The 19,741-nt window shown below is 30.3% G+C and overlaps 1 protein-coding gene across 1 annotated transcript in view; it reads left to right on the top strand.

Annotated features, from left to right (window-relative positions):
- LOC142324614 (tyrosine-protein phosphatase non-receptor type 13-like) overlaps positions 1-19,323 on the top strand; it is a 77,220-nt gene extending 57,897 nt beyond the window's left edge. The window contains exons 10-12 of the mRNA XM_075365471.1: positions 13,847-13,932; positions 18,436-18,615; positions 19,196-19,323. Coding sequence (XP_075221586.1) covers positions 13,847-13,932; positions 18,436-18,615; positions 19,196-19,323 — 394 coding nt within the window. The remainder of the gene's footprint in view (positions 1-13,846; positions 13,933-18,435; positions 18,616-19,195) is intronic.
- The last annotated feature ends 418 nt before the right edge of the window (positions 19,324-19,741 follow it).

The raw sequence follows: 19,741 nt of genomic DNA, 5'->3' as shown, positions 1-19,741 counted from the left end.
CCAATGTGTGTGAAAAACATAGTTTATTGAATGCTATATAAAAGGAACATATGTTTTGTATGATTTACAACAAAACTGATTTTTACTTCCATGTACGAAGTACGAGGAAAATGGAAATATCCATTTTGACTAGTTTTGGTGTGACATCTGTATGTAAATACATACACATGTACATCTTGCATAAATCAGAAACAATTAGTCATAGGAAGTTGAAATTTTGGATTTAGGGTTGTTGTAACATCTAGTTGTGTGCCTCCCCTTTTGATTGCAATCGACAACCAAAAGTGTCCAAAAAAGCCCAAAATCCAAAGAAATTTGGAGTTTGCCAGAGTTATAGCCAAATAAAATTTTAATAATTAATGAAATATTTGGATCTTAGGGGACGGCATATCGGTTTGAATCAGACTTCATATCCTTTTTTTTAAACTTCTTCCTTTTTAATTTAAATATATTGATTTATTAATTATTATTAACCTCTCATTATAGAAAATGTTTTACAATGAATAATAATTCAATAACAAAAAAAAAAGAAAAAATATCTGAAGTTATTAATGAAATAAAATTTTACATACTTTACATTTTAAAGAAATGTGTATATGTAATTTAATAGCTGTTCAAGGAAGTCATATAGTGTGCACATCAGATTTTTTTTAGAAAATTGATTTCTGGCATCTGTGTAATAGTACTCATTTGTTATAATTTTATCAAACATTGCCCATTATTATGTAATTACTCATTTGTTGTTTTCTTCTAGTTGATTTTTTTTAATTTAATTAGTTTGTTATAGGTTTTTTTTTTGTATGCATAACAATGGTTAACCAGTCAATATCTCTATTTAAAATGAAAATGTTTTAGTCTATGAACCTATTTTTAAATTACAGTAGAGACTTTGTTGTTATTTATCATGGTAGATAATTTAATTATACGTTTTATTATTTTACTTGTATTTTTTTAAATCTTTTTTAAAGCTAAAGTTACTCTTCAGTAGCTTTTTTTATATAAAATTTTATTAAGGTAGTGTCAATTTTGCAGGTTCTTCCAGATTTTGGTCAGTGTCATCAAGTATTAAAATCCATACACTATAAACTGTTAAATTTTATGTACGTGACTAAAATAACTGGTTATTTATAGATATTGTATTAGATAATTATGTTTTTAATTATTTTTTTTATAATCTCACAATACTCCAAAAGAAATTTTTTTTATTGTGTTATCTTAAAAAGCAGTTTATTCTATAAGATCTCACAGATCTCTGTGGATAAGTGATAGCTTCTTGTCTTTCATCTGGGGGTTTCATATTCAAATTACAATCAGACATGGAACTTTTCATACGCTGCAAAATTCCATTTCCATATTCCCAATATAGTGCATTGGGAAAGTTGCTATGCACTGGAAATATGGAAGTGTAGTGACAAAACTTTCTTAATTATTACTTTTTTATTTTTATTTCATTATTTTATAGAAATGGACATTGCAATAACTGGAATAGTTTATATTTAGTCTTTTGGCATGTTTTGCAGGTTTCAGTTCTTGAACACATGTCATTACTTTGTAGGGGAAAAGTTTCAGTTCTTTTCTTACAACCTTACATGTGGTAGCAAGTCCGATATCTTGCTGCTGTGCTAACTTACACATTGACTTTGATGAATTCTAATTTTGGTCATAGCATCCGAAATACCAAGCAGCTTCTGTTTGTTTAGTTTAGGTGATCTTGCACTTCGATCAGCATCTTCAACAAGAGCTTGTTGCCCGAAATGTTTCAATAAGAGCTCAAGCTGTATTGTAGTGAGGAACAGGAGTATTTGGAAACTTTTCGGAAAACTTGTGTTTCACTAAATCAGTACACTTTCATCTTTAAAAAAGACATGTTCAACGAGAAAAATGCAATCTTCTACCAAAAGAACCATTACGTTTCTCACAAATATTGATTCCGATAAACAAAACAGGATGAAACTAAATGAAGCATGTAGAGTCATAACTCAACAACTGATGTGTTGGTTTATTACTTAGTAACACCCAATGAACCCACAGGGCCTAACCTAACCTAACACTGAAAGAACAGAATGCACCACATAATTCTAAAATATACTGCACAGAAACACTCTGTACAGGCTTCAAAAACTTCTGTGGTCATTTAGTTAGCCAAAAAAGAAAAAAAAATTATGTCCATTAAAACAGGTTTATAGTTTCCCTACATTCTCCAGCAGTTTACTGTTTTAATGTAACAAGTAGATATTTTGATGTAATAAATAGTAACATCAGCAGAAGGGTTAAAGATGGAATGGTAACTTTAAAACTAAAATGTATGTATGTGTGTGTTTCAGTTAATGAATGTATCAAACCTCAAGCTGACATTTTATGGCTATTATAAATTTTACATCATAGTGAGTGATCAAATTTTAGAGCTGGGTGATAATATCAAGTTTTGTATCACATTTGCAAAACTGCTACCCAGATGTTGGAAATGGCAGATATTATTACTCTAAAAAAAAACAAACACATGATCCCTGTCTGGTAAAAGAGAATCAAAAATGAGCAAGATGTAGTTGACAACCACATAAGTAAAGAACCAAAAAAAATTGACAGATAACAGTCACAAATATGAATAGAAGTCAAGATTTGGTGTACAGTCTGACCAGATGATTAAGTGTCAGGAAAGATTATAAAATTCTGTTCAGAGTAAAAGAGCTGAATCATAAGTCTGACAAGTATCATTTACATTGCATACCAAGATATCAATGAATGCTGTGCTCATCATAAGAGAGTTTCTGATGAAAAATTGTTTACTGAATTAGGTTGTCGTGTAATTTCTGGACGTTTCCATAATTAAAAACTTTCTTAAAAAGACTTAAGATTTTCTTATATTTCTGATTTCCAGTTTAATATTCTAAAGCAACTTAAGAGAATTCTAGAAAAAGAGTTCAAAATCTGTTTACAAAATTGGGAACACCACCTAAACTAATAAACCACCAGACATGTTTTTGATGACTATAAACTTTTATAACTTGTATAAATGTATAAGAAATTTTACTTCTACGATAACAATGGTCAACGTTGTTCACTTCTGAACATGTGTTTTACACATGTGAATTTTGGGAATTAAATAGTCATATCTCAAACTTCTTTCATTTAATGACAGGTAAAACCAACTATTGAGGCAAATGTTATAGCATTTAAACAATAAAACAGAGACTGAAATAATGGTCTCTTGCAATCCTGTTAATCAACAACTGTATAATTTGCAATAATATTCACTTATGATCTCATATTCTGAGCTGTTATGCTGCTCAATGTTTTTGTTTTGGCATCAATATAATTTATACCACAACACAAATGTGCAGTGACAATTTTTCGACTTATTTAACCCACAAGCTTAAATACTCTTTATAATAAAAAAAAAAAATAGTAACAAAATTTCCTAAAAGGCAATCAGGTCATACTCCATATAGACCTGGATCATTTAATTCATTGAACTTTATACATTTTTTATTATGTATAAAAGATTATTATTTCATTTTTCTTTTTTTTAGTGAAATAATTGGAAAAATATGTGTTGAAATGACTGATAAAATTAATTAGCATTTGTACAAACATGATGGTTTTTTTTCAAGATTATTTTTATTTTCCCTGCTATAGCTATAAAGAGAATGTAAAGGTCAGTAAAACAAACTAAATAATCTGGTCTTTTTTTAAGTTTTGTGCCATAAGGAGACTTTTAAGAGATAAATTGTAATAATCTGCAAAAATAAAATTTTATTCTAGTGCTCCCAAGTTCAAAAGATCTATTTTTGTCCAACAGGCATTTGTACATTTGTATGTATGTATAAGTATGTTAGCTTAAATTTGGCCTTATAACTCTGGACCCGTTGACGGATTTTATTCAAACTTTGTTACACAGCTATTACCTTCCAGGGAAGGAATAATGTATACTCTAAAAAAAAAAATTTAAAAAAGGGGTGGGTTGTTTTGAGCAAAATAAAATTTCAAATCTTTACTGTGGTACTTAAGCAAAAAAGGTTTCTTACAAAAGTTGAACCTTTTTTTATAAAGACAACAAATTACCAAAACTTTTTATTTAATATTTACCTCCTCCCCAAAAAGGGAAGTTTATATTTTTATTTTTTACCTATATCTTGATTCAGAAAAAGAGCTAATGGAAGTTTTTTGCATTTATATTTTCTGCATCAATGTGCCTTAAAGCCACTATAAAAATCTTTTGCCCATCCTGCTCCAGTGTTACAAAAAATTTCTTTTTTAAATTAAAAAAGTTTATTTTTAATTTAAGTCCATCTCACAAGTTTATCTCCATTGCATTTAAAATGTAAAATCTTAATTTTTTGATAGCCCTTACTCTTAAACTGTTTTTAAAAAAAGAATTACCCAAAACTGTTTACACCCTCCCTAAAAAATTAAAAATTTATCTTTGTATTATTTAAACAATTTTTAAAAAGGTCTTTTTTAGATTTATTATCACCAATTAGGAATTATTTTCTTAAAAATTAATTTTGGCTGACTGCTTCTCCTTGAGTGCAAGGGGAAAAAGCTCCCAAACAGAAAAAAAATTGTTTTGCAATTCCAAACTTTAATCATTGTAAGTATCAGTGTCAGTCAAAAAAAATATATATCATTGCTTTTATTTCAAACTGACCTGTTCAGACAAGTTCAACAGAGTGACTTTTTTTATCATCAGTGCTACTTTAGTGTCCATTATGTGATTATTAAATACATCGGCAACAAGAGTTTTGTTAATTTTCACTGACGTGATTCTGTTGTTGGAAGGTACTTTTGTTGTTTGAAACAAAAAGAATGTATGAAAAACTAATCGAGTTGGTATGGAATTTTTCTGAACTATATGATTTGTTGCATAAAAAATATGTGGACACTGGTTTTAAAAATAATATTTGGAATGACATAGGAAAAGAACTGCAACTAGAAGGAAAATATTTTTTTGTTTTATATATATTTATATTGTGTACTACAAATTAGTGTACAGGAAGTATGCACTGTAGAAAATATAAGTAATTTTTTTTTTTTTTTTTTGTCTTCAGTCATTTGACTGGTTTGATGCAGCTCTCCAAGATTCCCTATCTAGTGCTAGTCGTTTCATTTCAGTATACCCTCTACATCCTACATCCCCAACAATTTGTTTTACATACTCCAAACGTGGCCTGCCTACACAATTTTTCCCTTCTACCTGTCCTTCCAATATTAAAGCGACTATTCCAGGATGCCTTAGTATGTGGCCTATAAGTCCGTCTCTTCTTTTAACTATATTTTTCCAAATGCTTCTTTCTTCATCTATTTGCCGCAATACCTCTTCATTTGTCACTTTATCCACCCATCTGATTTTTAACATTCTCCTATAGCACCACATTTCAAAAGCTTCTAATCTTTTCTTCTCAGATACTCCGATTGTCCAAGTTTCACTTCCATATAAAGCGACACTCCAAACATACACTTTCAAAAATCTTTTCCTGAGATTTAAATTAATTTTTGATGTAAACAAATTATATTTCTTACTGAAGGCTCGTTTAGCTTGTGCTATTCGGCATTTTATATCGCTCCTGCTTCGTCCATCTTTAGTAATTTTACTTCCCAAATAACAAAATTCTTCTACCTCCATAATCTTTTCTCCTCCTATTTTCACATTCAGTGGTCCATATTTGTTATTTATACTACATTTCATTACTTTTGTTTTGTTCTTGTTTATTTTCATGCGATAGTTCTTGCGTAGGACTTCATCTATGCCGTTCATTGTTTCTTCTAAATCCTTTTTACTCTCGGCTAGAATTACTATATCATCAGCAAATCGTAGCATCTTTATCTTTTCACCTTGTACTGTTACTCCGAATCTAAATTGTTCTTTAACATCATTAACTGCTAGTTCCATGTAAAGATTAAAAAGTAACGGAGATAGGGAACATCCTTGTCGGACTCCCTTTCTTATTACAGCTTCTTTCTTATGTTCTTCAATTATTACTGTTGCTGTTTGGTTCCTGTACATGTTAGCAATTGTTCTTCTATCTCTGTATTTGAACCCTAATTTTTTTAAAATGCTGAACATTTTATTCCAGTCTACGTTATCGAAAGCCTTTTCTAGGTCTATAAACGCCAAGTATGTTGGTTTGTTTTTCTTTAATCTTCCTTCTACTATTAATCTGAGGCCTAAAATTGCTTCCCTTGTCCCTATACTTTTCCTGAAACCAAATTGGTCTTCTCTCAACACCTCTTCCACTCTCCTCTCAATTCTTCTGTATAGAATTCTAGATAAGATTTTTGATGCATGACTAGTTAAACTAATTGTTCTATATTCTTCACATTTATCTGCCCCTGCTTTCTTTGGTATCATAACTATAACACTTTTTTTGAAGTCTGACGGAAATTCCCCTTTTTCATAAATATTACACACCAGTTTGTATAATCTATCAATCGCTTCCTCATCTGCACTGCGCAGTAATTCTACAGGTATTCCGTCTATTCCAGGAGCCTTTCTGCCATTTAAATCTTTTAATGCTCTCTTAAATTCAGATCTCAGTATTGTTTCTCCCATTTCATCCTCCTCAACTTCCTCTTCTTCCTCTATAACACCATTTTCTAATTCATTTCCTCCGTATAACTCTTCAATATATTCCACCCATCTATCGACTTTACCTTTCGTATTATATATTGGTGTACCATCTTTGTTTAACACATTATTAGATTTTAATTTATGTACCCCAAAATTTTCCTTAACTTTCCTGTATGCTCCATCTATTTTACCAATGTTCATTTCTCTTTCCACTTCTGAACACTTTTCTTTAATCCACTCTTCTTTCGCCAGTTTGCACTTCCTATTTATAGCATTTCTTAATTGCCGATAGTTCCTTTTACTTTCTTCATCATTAGCATTCTTATATTTTCTACGTTCATCCATCAGCTGCAATATATCGTCTGAAACCCAAGGTTTTCTACCAGTTCTCTTTATTCCGCCTAAACTTGCTTCTGCTGATTTAAGAATTTCCTTTTTAACATTCTCCCATTCTTCTACATTTTCTACCTTATCTTTTTTACTCAGACCTCTTGCGATGTCCTCCTCAAAAATCTTCTTTACCTCCTCTTCCTCAAGCTTCTCTAAATTCCACCGATTCATCTGACAACTTTTCTTCAGGTTTTTAAACCCCAATCTACATTTCATTATCACCAAATTATGGTCGCTATCAATGTCTGCTCCAGGGTAAGTTTTGCAGTCAACGAGTTGATTTCTAAATCTTTGCTTAACCATGATATAATCTATCTGATACCTTGCAGTATAGCCTGGCTTTTTCCAAGTGTATATTCTTCTATTATGATTTTTAAATTGGGTGTTGGCAATTACTAAATTATACTTCGTGCAAAACTCTATAAGTCGGTCCCCTCTTTCATTCCTTTTGCCCAGCCCGTATTCACCCACTATATTTCCTTCCTTGCCTTTTCCAATGCTTGCATTCCAATCTCCAACTATTATTAAATTTTCATCTCCTTTTACGTGTTTAATTGCTTCATCAATCTCTTCGTATACACACTCTACCTCATCATCATCATGGGCACTTGTAGGCATATAAACGTTAACAATCGTTGTCGGTTTAGGTTTTGATTTTATCCTTATTACAATGATTCTATCGCTATGCGTTTTGAAATACTCCACTCTCCTCCCTATCTTCTTGTTCATCACGAAACCTACTCCTGCCTGCCCATTATTTGACGCTAAGTTAATTACTCTAAAATCACCTGACCAAAAGTCGCCTTCCTCTGCCCACCGAACCTCACTAATTCCTACTATATCCACATTCACCCTATCCATTTCCCTTTTTAAATTTTCTAGCCTACCAACCTTTTTTAAGCTTCTAACATTCCACGCTCCGACTCGTAGAATGTTATTTTTTAATTTTCTGGTGACCCCTTCCTTAGTAGTCCCCACCCGGAGATCCGAACGGGGGACTATTTTACCTCCGGAATATTTTACCAAGGAAGGCGCCTCCATTATTGCTATGTGAAAATGCAGAGAGCCACATTTTCTTGGAAAAAAAGCAGCTGTAGTTTTCCATTGCTTTCAGCTGCGCAGTACTCAGAGGACTGAGTGATGTTGATACGGCCGTTTAAGTCATTGTGACTCACGCCCCTAACAACTACTGAAAGAGCTGCTGCCCTCTTTCAGGAATTATTCCTTAGTCTGGCTCTCAACAGATACCTCTCCGATATGGTTGCACCTTCGGTCCAGCTACTCTGTATCCCTGAGCACTGAAGCCCCCTCACCAACGGCAAGGTCTCATGATTCATAGAGGAGGAATATAAGTAAATGATAACCATTTCTTAAATTTTTTCACTTGCCATGGTACATGTCCAATATCTGATGTAAAGTATTTTGTAAACAATTCTCTTACTCTGAATGCATTATTAACTGCATTTCCCCCTGCATAGGTAAATTTTAAGTTTACATTTTGATTTTGATATGTATACAACTTTGTACCATATATTTTTTATAAAATTATATATGATGCAAGCTGTCAGTGTTATGCAATCTACATTTTCCAGTTTGGCCTGGATTCATCTCATACATATTCTAAATTTTTGGGTGATAATAACAAAAAAAATTTTCAACAGTCCTCTGAACGATTCAATCCTTTTCCTGGATAGGGGTGCATCAGGTAGGTTTTTAGAGGGAATGCCTCATCACTTACAATCACATAAAGAGCCTCAGTATCTGTACCTGGCAGTGGTGTGTGATGTGGTACATATAAAGTGTTGTTTTGAAATGCTTTTCCCCGATTAGATTTTGCAAAAATGCCACTGTAGCTATTCTTGCCATACGCACCAACATCAACAGCTATGAAATTGTAATGTGCAAGTGCCAATAAAACAACAGAAAATGTTTTCTTATAATTTTAAAATTGTGAACCGCTATTTGGGGGAGTTTGAATTATAAAGTGTTTCCCATCTAGTGCACCCAACAGTTGGGGAAATTGTGTTAAAGTTTTCAGCAATAGATTTCCACATTTCTTCTGAAGGTTGCAGCAGCATTTCACTTAAAAGATCTTCAATTATGATTTTGAAAGCTTCCATTACAATCATATGCCTGTACAATCCCCCATGCGGTAAATAAATGATATTGTTTTTAAAGAATCACCAGTAGTTAGGTACTTACAACAACAAAAATTTTATTTAAATGTTATTTTAGTGAATTGTAGATTTCATAAACTGAAGACTAATTTATTTTCACGACCATCATGTAAGGTAAGGTAGAATAATATTAGAGACAATTACAGAAAATCTATTAAAAAAAGATGTAACAAAAAGTGGACAATCCCAAAAAAAATTAAACTTTATAAATATACAGATTAGTTGGAATTTCTACAAAAATTTTTCAATGAGAGAGATACAGTAGGAAATATATAATATAGTAAATATATAATATGTATATAAATATACAATAGTTTCGAAGAAGACAAGACGGAGGAACAGGAAGATAATGAAGAATAAGACAACAAAGAGCAAAACACAGTACATGATGAAGACCTTCGAACTATTAACTATAAACTGAAGATGAATCAAGTCAATCATCTGCTCATCGAAGTCTAGAAAAGTGTATTCAGCGAACATCAAAAGTTCCTAAAAAAAAAAAAAAAAAAACGACCCCTCAACAAAGTGCATCTTCTCAGTTAATTGAGGAACTGCTCCATCAACACTGATAATAACCCATCCTGTTGACCCATTTTTAGCAGATATAGGTGGTATTTTAAAAACTATAAATCCATATTATGTGAACTTAACAAAAATATAAATATTTAATACATTTCCAAAATATGAAATGAAAATGATTACAGCACATACATCAGGGGATTATTCATTACACAATAAACATCAAAGTGGTTTTTCAGAAAATTTTTGTGTAAGATAGTATACAAATTTGCATCTCCCTGTCATATGGCTCAAAAACAGGGCATTATTCAAATACGTCTACAAGAATCTCAACTCCAACACTGTCGCCTAATCCAATTTTAGACCAACAGCATCCCGTAGTACCAAGCACACTCCAAACATTTTTTTCAAAATTATGAAAACTTTTAATATATACATACTTATTATGTACATTTAGATAAAGTAGTTCATGTTTTTAAATAAAACTGTTTCGTTAAAAATTGTGTTTTCACTTATCTTTAACAGCTAATTGTTCCCTCTGTGTGATAGTTTTTCTCCAGTGAGTGTTTTGTCTCATTAAATGTCTTTCTATTTTATTAAGCTGTATATTGAAACAATTTTGAGACATTCTAAAATATTCAATAAATTCTGTTTCATCATTAATTCCTTATATAAAATAAAAAGTTCTCCTTCACTTTCTCATTTAAACTATGACGTGTGTACCCATTTACATTCATTTTTCTTTTATGTGGTTTTCTTCCTCTTCCTCATCTAGGACTATGGCAATAACTGCCAATTATCATCAGAAAAGGAAACCATCTTGCTGCTATTTCACTGAAAGCACAATACGTACTACAAATGGATGTCAGACGTGTGTGAATTGGCATCACTGATTGACTACGGATAACACTGATACTAAACTGACATGGCACTGATGTTTGTAAATAGACCTTTAATGTTTAAAATATATTTTGTTAAGCATTAAAGTTATTAAAATAATTTAGTACCCCTAAAATTAAAAATTTTGATTTTAGTTTATTTAAAATCAATTTTAGTAAATAATTTAATCATTAAAAAATCCCCCCTCTTCACTCATCACCTCTTAATGATGAAGTACGTAGAATACTTACAATTTTATTCCATGTGTCAGAAGATTGTTTGGACGAATCTATATATTCCCACTGTGAAGAAGGACAACTTTGAGGCGTTTTTTGGACAAATCTATGAACAGTTTCCAATTGGTACTTTTGTACAGAATTTTAAATTGAGTCAAAGTCCTCTTACATCAGTTCAGAAGACTTAATTCTTCTTCTTCCAAAAAATATAGAAGAAAATCCTTTTCTCTGTACCTCAACCAAGAAAATGAAGTGCCAGCTGCTAGCAGGTTCTTATCTTTAAGCCTCAAACTAAACAATTCTGAATTTTCTTTGGTCAGATGTAAGTCTTGACCCAAATCGTTATGTTCAGAGTGAATAAAGCTCTGGTGCACAGCTATCTCCAAGTTCATATTCCTCGACGTTATCTTCATTTAAATTACTTGTGGAACTGTCTACTTCAGGTATATTTGTTGGTGAATTTGACATTGATACATCTAGACCATGAGGAACCAGATATAAAAAGGATGACATATTTGGATAAACGATTCCTTTTTTATTCTTCAACTTGGAATTGTGATCATCAGTCGAACAAAAGTAACAATCATTGGTGTGATTTCATGGCTCTCGCCACACCATTGGAATTCCAAATCTGAACGCTTCTTCTTCACCCTTTGACCATCATATAAGTCCTTCAACACATGTGTAGCTAGTGAAGTATCCAAGTATTGTCTTGATCTCCTATTTTCACCCTGAAATACGTGAGGTACACTTGTTGAACAAAACGTGGTATATTTCTTTTTTGCCTTTCCACCATTAACTCACCATAAGTGTAACAAAAAGAATCTGCAGAATATTTGCAGCCTCTTGAAGCCATTTTACTTTCGGAAAGTTTGCTTTATGGCCTGAAAACATATTTTCCACTGACAAAATCACATTTGATTACAGAGGTTGGAAAAACATTATTCATTCAATTTACGCACGCCATGGTTGAAACAGCACTGATAGTAGTTGCGCAGTGCATAAGTGGCATGGATAGCTGCCAATAAACTTGTTACATCTTATTAAGTCTTGTCACAACCTGTCGGTCAAGCTCTCTCACTGTCTTGTCATCTTCAACCCAAACCTTTCTGCCCTCCTCTACAGACCCCTCAACTGTTTAGCTATAAGAATGCATAGTATAAGCCAAAAAAGTGAATATATTTTATTAATTTATTATAAAAAGAAATGTTTTATGTGTATTTTATAGTATCACATTTTCAAAATTTTTCAACTTTTTACAAATTTTGAAATTTGCGAAAAATCCTGATGTGATGGAAAAAATGAAGGTTATTTTCAGATTCAACGCTAAAAAAAACATAGGAATCAGTTATCATAATTTGAAAAACATTCAACAACCCAAATTTTGCAAGCCTGTGTAATTTGTGTTGTCTTTATAAAAAAATCTGATGTGGAGCCACATGACTTCCTTGTACGCCTATTAAATTATATACACACATTGTTTTAAAATGAAAAGTACATAAAATTTTATTTCATTAATAACTTGTGATATTTTTTAATTTTTTTTTTTTTTAATTTTTATTGAATTATTATTCATTGTAATTTTTTTTATAATCAGAGATTAATAATCAATATATTTAAATTAAAAAAAAAAAAAAAGTTAAAAAATAGATGAAGTCTAATTCAAACCAATGTGTTTTCCACCTTGTAAGATCTAAATATTTCATTAATTAAAATTTTATTTGCCTATAACTCTGATCCCAATGAAAATAAGTACCACTTATGATATATTGTTGAAAAGCTCAATGAAGGCTTATTACTGCAGTTAAGAAAAAGTAAAAAGCTTTAACTTTTATAAGAAAACATTTTTGCTAAAGTGCCCCAATAAAGATTTGAAATTTTATTTCACCCAAAACACTCCTACTCCTTTTTGAATTTTTTGACAAAAAATTAATGCATTCTTTCCCCCAAAGGGTAGTAGCTTACCTCCAAATTTTCAAAACATTAAAAACATATTTTTTGTGATTGCGATGCTAATATACTAATATTAAAAAATTTGGTTATTGCGTTATTTTGTTTAGCACTTTGACTTCAGTAATTATAATTTAAAAATTATAATATAATCAAACAAGTAATTTTATATTTAATTAATTTTTTTTTTTAAATCAGTAACTTTTAAATTTATTACCACACATGTTTTTTTAATATGTTGATGAAGAAATAATTGAAGCTGGCTGATTGGATAATTTTGTTTGATATTTTGTGTAACAGATTGGTACATAATTTTGGTTATCGTTTTTCGATAAGAAAGGGATTATAAGGGGAAAAATATAAATAGAGCTTAAAATTATTACAGTCAAGCATAACTTGACTGGTGTAACTGGGAAAGTTATGCAATTCACTAACAGCTTTTTTTTTTTTGGAAAACATTTTTCATAAGACTGTGTTTATTTCATATATAAAACTAAAAGACCAGTCCATGGAAACAGAATACAATCAATGACAAAATTTAGAAGAACATATTATTAAAATTATTGACAAAAAAATTGCTGTGATGATTCTAATTTAATAAATAAATTAAAAAATAATTACAAATTAAAAGAATAAAAAATGAAAGCAGAAATGGGGAAAAAGAAAAGGAAAATTTTTAAATAATTTTAATGTATGTCCAAAGAAGTTAATTCAGGAAGCAAAATAAATGTAAAAAAAAAAAACATTATTTTCAGTTCTTAAATATGTATTAAAATCTTTAAAATATAAAAAATCCTTACAAAAAATAACTGCAGAAACTAGAAGTTGTCGAAATTAATACAAAGTAAGTAAGTATTAAGAACATAAAGCAATAAACAAGAGCCCACCTACATATCTCATCCTGCCAGTTGAATCAAAATGATGCTTGCCTCCATATTCGTCTGGGACAGACTAGTATAGGCACCATACTGTTAGTAATTTGTAATTTTACATGAAATCATCTCATTTATGGAGTAAACTTATAGGTATTTGTTTGTTCATAGTTTATGATATTGGAATTGATTCTAATTTTATGTAGACATGTTGTGCTATACTTGAAATTAAATTCTTATTTTAATATGTTTTAGCTTCAAAGGAGAATCAAGTAAAAGTAACAAATCTCATCCTGAGAAAATAAATGATGATGATTGTGTTTGGGAAACAAGCCCTTTAGGTAAGCACTTGCTTTGGCTATTTCTATTTATATTTAAATGGGAAGGTGACACAGCTATTTATATTAATAGCCGTGTCACTAAATTGTATTTAGTGACACAGCTATTAATTTGTTTAATGAAACACTAATCTCAGTATATATTAATGGAATAAATGTTTCCTATAATGCATATTCTGTAAAGAATAATTAAAATCCATAATTAACTTGAGATAGACTTATTAATACATTGATCGCAGAAGTTTCATTGAATGGAAATGCATGTTTTTATAAAAATTTTACCCATCATTTCTTAAATATTTTATAATATGGTTATTTGGGCTGTAAGCTGCTGTTTTATATTTATTTTTATCATAAACATCAATAATTTTTTTATATTATTTTATTCTTGTATTTGTATTGAAAGAAAAAATTGTTAATAAGCTCTTTGTTATGTTTTTGTCGTAATTTTGTAAAATTATTATGGTATTTAATTTTTTGTTTTTATATATCTTTTCTATAACTCCAACATCATAACCATTAAATACTGCTACTTGTTTTATTGTATCTAATTCCTTCTTGAGTTTGTTTTCACTGTTTTTTGTATATTGTAAAGTTCTAAAAATCAAGTTTTTATATGTACAATTTTTTGTGACCATGGATAATTAGAACGTACATGTATTGTAGTGTTATTCATTGTGAGTTTTCTATAACATTTTTGTTATTTCAATTTCAATCTCTAAAAAATGTGTTTATCTGTTCTCTTCCATTTCATATGTAAATTTTAAATTATCATTATGAGTTGAGTTTATTCAAAATGATTAAATGTTCATTATATATAACTGGATTATATATGTCTAGTTATTGTCTACATATCTTATCCATAATAGGACTTTGCATGTATTCAATATATAATGAATTATAATATTTTTTAAATGTTGTTTAAGAATCTCAGACATTATTGCAGAGGTAGGTGAACCCATAGGTAAACCTTTTGTTTGTGAGTAACATTTGTTCTCTTACTCAAAATATTTTTGGAAATAAATATTTACTCTAGCCAAAATTATATTGTTCATTCACTTTTTGCTTTAACTTAAGTATATTTCTATCTCTTTAGTATAAAATATTTTTTTCTTTATTTTTTAACACATATTTTTATAAACATATGTAGTGTAGTTTTGACTTTATGAAGAGCTTTATTTTACATTTCATTTGTTACCACCATCCTGAAGTCATTTGTACCATCCATTTCATAGATATTAGGTAAAGATTCATACAATTTCAATTTTCTATTTTTACAGCTCTCACCTGTATGTGGAAGAATATATTAATATGCTTGGCAAAAAAGTAGTGTACTTTATTTTGTATGCCAGATGTAATGAGCATTGTCAACTAATATTCTCTTAGTTATGTTAGTTAATAAATGTGAGTTTTATTTCTTCCCTTTTTTTCTAATAAAATAAAATTTCTGAATTGTTTGAAATCAGAGTTAAACAAGGAAATGTGCTTTCACCCTGCTCTTCATTTGTGAACTAAAAAAAATAATCAGGGAATGGAACCAGAGACTGAATGAAAACAGCGGAATCAAAATAGGAACAAAAGCCTAATTTTTCCTAGCCTTTACGAATGATATTGCTTTACTGGGAAAAAGCTGAAGTGTGAATCTGGAAAACTCAAAACAACTCAAACATTTCAAAGTCAAATGACGAAGATTGAATTGAAAATGACCTTTGAAAAAATAAAACAATGACTAACATAAAGATGCACAGCAATATCTTGAAATAGATAATAATCTACTTTTCAAGATTAAAAAGTATACCACTTCAATTATCTAGGAGAATCGATAAGCTGGATGCATCCAAAAAGAAATTGATGGAAATCAAAGTGCAGAAGATAAAATTAGCACTCCAACTTACCAAAAACAACTATAATAAAAGTCACTTTTCTGGTATTCCAAAGACCATCTTCAAAAATCAGATTTACTCCTCACACTTCATTCATGGCAGGATCACAAATTGTAGCACTCAAAATGGATGAATATAAACAAGTAACAATAAAATGACTTGACTGTTATTGCTAACTGCTGAATATTGATTGAAATAACTGAGCTGCACATAACTGAGATGGCAAATTCAAAATTGATCTTGCTTTAAAAACACACTTTGTTTATAGGTCATTCTCTTTTTGACATAACAAACAGTAGCAAAATGAATTTTTTCTTCTAAACCTGACATTATTATGATTATGGCACTTTGCAAGTAATAAAATAGATACAATTTTATTTTTGTAATGAATTATAACATTTTTTTCTAAGTTATCAGCTATTTCTATTTATAAAAACAGATAATAACTGTCGAAATCAGCTGAATGTGTACAACTAATTTATTAAATCAACTGAAAAAGTCAATTTTAATTGTAGCTGCGTATTTTGAATTGTATTAAATGTAAGGTATTACTGAACTTACAAAAGTTTATTTTACATCTATAAATATATATTCATGACAATTTTTATCTAAAAATTACTGACACATATAAACGATAATTGTGAAACCACACTTCTCAGATGATGTTTTATAGCCATACTGAAACAAAATTCACTTTGTTTTTTTATATCATGTGACAATATGTCAACAAATAGAACGTTAAAACAATTTTTTACTTTTTGTAAAAATAAAACAATAATTTAAAAACTAAATATTTCCATAATTATTTACTGGCTTTGTAATCCATAATTTTCTCCTTAGGCATTTTTCAACTTGATCCTAGCCTATTCTTACTTAGGTACGAGAGATATCTAAAGTAAAGACCACTGGGAAATTTCTCTCCTTAAGGTTGGCAAACCTATGTCATTCAAGGCCACGCTAGTAATGTACACACTGCATTGTTGTCTGTAAGTTGTCGCATTGTAGTTTCTTTGATTACCTGTGAGTTATTATGTTATTAAACAAATAGGAAAATAGATGTTGCCGCTGACTGTGAAATACGTGGAGTCATGGTTTTGCAAACTATCAAAATGTTAAGTCAGCTGAAATTCATAGGCAATATGAATAGGCCTATGAAATTCATAGGTTGTTGTGTATGGTGATCATGTAATGAATGAAAGCTACGTACAAAAATGGTGTGAAAGGTTTAGAAATAACAGAATTAGTGTGCATGATGAAGAACATTCAGGGTGGCCCTCAATAATCACCAAGGACTTGTTTAAATGCGTTGATAATAAAATCAGAAAAGATCGTCACTCAATGATTTCCAACTTGGCCCTTCTTTTTCCTGATTCTTTTTCTTTTCAAGAGCTGTTATTGGTCGCATTGTTCATGACTATTTAGGCTTCAGAAAGGTTTGTGCACGATGGGTGCTACATGTCTTAATGGAACATCACAAAAAAATCCGAATGGGATCTGCTTTGGAATTTTTGATGCACTGCACAGAAAAAGATGATGAGTTCCTTAACTTGATTGTTATCGGCAATGAAACATGGATTTTGTATTACGCATCAGAGAGAAAACTGCAGTCAAGTGAATGGTGTCATCCTTAATCAACAACCAGACCAACAAAGGTCAAGCCCCAGCCATTTTGATGCAAACTGATAGCCACCAGCAACTGAGAGCATGCGAAAGGGATTTTTTTATATATGTTTAAATAAAGTTAAATATTTTCATATAGGAAATTATTATAAGCAGTTTTCAGATGATCTTTAGCCCACCGGGCTAGTTTAATGGTTAATTTATCATCGCAAATTAGTTTTTTAAAGTTGATTTTTGACGTTAAATATTCTTAAACTGATCTTTTGGGATCAGTTTGGTGTGCTGTTGATTGATTTCATGTCACATGGAATAACTATAAATGCAGAAGCCTACTGCAAAACTCTACGTAAGTTTCAGCATACCATTCAAAATCGATGATGAGGGCAGTTGACCGACGGCATCGTCCTGCTGTATGATAATGTATGTCCAGATGTTACAGGTCTGACACGTAATTTACTGAGAACATTTGGATGGGAAACTTACCATCACCCACCATATAGTTCAGATTTAGCTCCTTCTGATTACCATATTTGTTTGGGAAATTGAAAAAATTTTTGAGTCTTAAGCAATTCACAGGTGACGATGAATTTAAAAATGCTGTTACTCAGTGGCTGAATGGACTGGCAGCTGAAGAATATTGACTGGCAAGGTATATTGAAGCTGGTTTATCACTACAATAAATGTCTTAATTCATGTGGCGATTATATAGAGAAGTAGTATAAGGCATGTAATTTAAGAGAAATAAAAGATATTTATAAAGTTTTCAAATAAATTTTTTTACAATGAAACGTCCTTACTTTACAGATAACCTCTCATATATCCTTGCCCAGCTGCCTATTTTTCTTTTAGTTAGACACATATGCCTATGGTAATATTATTCATACTTGTACAGCATTATGTAATAATATTAACCAGGCAAATTATCTAACTATATAATATTTTACTCGTAATGTATTTCTATTAACAACTATTTTATAATTTTTACTATGTTAATAATTAACAGCAGTTGCATCACAAGAAACAGAAAGTGCTCCATCATCTCTTTGTTTGGATAATACACAAGATTCATGCAATAGAAGGGTACGTGGACCTAGAATGGGCACCAGAGTGTTTCTTGGTGCATCACAGATTGAAGCTCTTGATTCACCTCCACAATCTCCTTTACCACAGGCTTATGTGCTGAGTAAGTATATTTTTGTTGGATTGATTTTTGTACTCTGTAGATTACTTTTGAATTTAATAAAGATAAATTTAGAATGTACAGTTGTACAAGGTTATACTAGGATGTTTTTTATTAATTTTAAAAGGTAAAACAAACTAATTACTCAGTTTACTCTTTATTCTACCTTTTACCCCATTTTTGAAAATTATATATATTCAAATCATGTCAACATGTGATTTAATTTTGACAAAGCTAAGACAGGCGGATAATTGTACCCAATACAAAAATTATGACTATCAAAAGTAGAAAAAGATTTAATATATGTATGTGTTTGTGTGTGTGAGATGATTACATTTTTTTTAAAAGGTTGTGTGTGTGTATGTGTGTTCTAACCTGCAGAGTTTAACTTATAATTGTTAACTTTTAACTTTAATTATTTCATTATCACTCATGCATCACTGTAAAAGCTTTTATAATAATAATAATAATTTCTGTTGAGATTGGTGGTGGTATCTTTAGTAATCTTTTCATGTAAATATATTTATATAATGTATATTACTGAGAATATTCAGTATCATCGTGAAATTTTTATTTGTTTCAGATTCAAGTATTAAATCTGTTGATGATAGATATCATGTAGACTTCCAAGAAACAATTAGTGAATCGTTAGCTGAGAAATTTAATGAAATACCATTTGTTGATGAAAGAATTCTTACAACAGTAAGGTAAATTATCTTACAAGATTGTGAGTTTATAAGATGAAGTTAATATGATGAAAATATTACTCAATGTGTTTTTCATTTATTATGATAGATTGACATCCACTATGAGAATCATCAACACTAATAGAAATCATAGAATCATCAACACTTATAGAAACACATTTGTCCTTCTTTAATGCATGATTTTTTGATTAACATTTCACCATATGATTTAACAAACAATATTAATGTCTCTGACTTTGTTTCTTTAATTAAAAGTTCACTCTTGTTTAGTGTTCAGTGATTAAGATTTTGAACTAAAATGGTACCTTATAAAAATCTACAGCTGTTGCTGCAGTTTGATAAGAAACAAGAATATGATGATGCTGGCCATAATATGTCATGAATGTTGTCAACTTATAAAATATTAAGCCCTCTGTCCTGAT

This window comes from Lycorma delicatula, chromosome 1 (genome assembly GCF_047948215.1).
Source record: "Lycorma delicatula isolate Av1 chromosome 1, ASM4794821v1, whole genome shotgun sequence".
Classification (NCBI taxonomy): Eukaryota; Metazoa; Arthropoda; class Insecta; order Hemiptera; family Fulgoridae; genus Lycorma; species Lycorma delicatula.
Note: the sequence above shows the minus strand (reverse complement) of the source record. Positions and strands in the feature narration are given on the sequence as shown.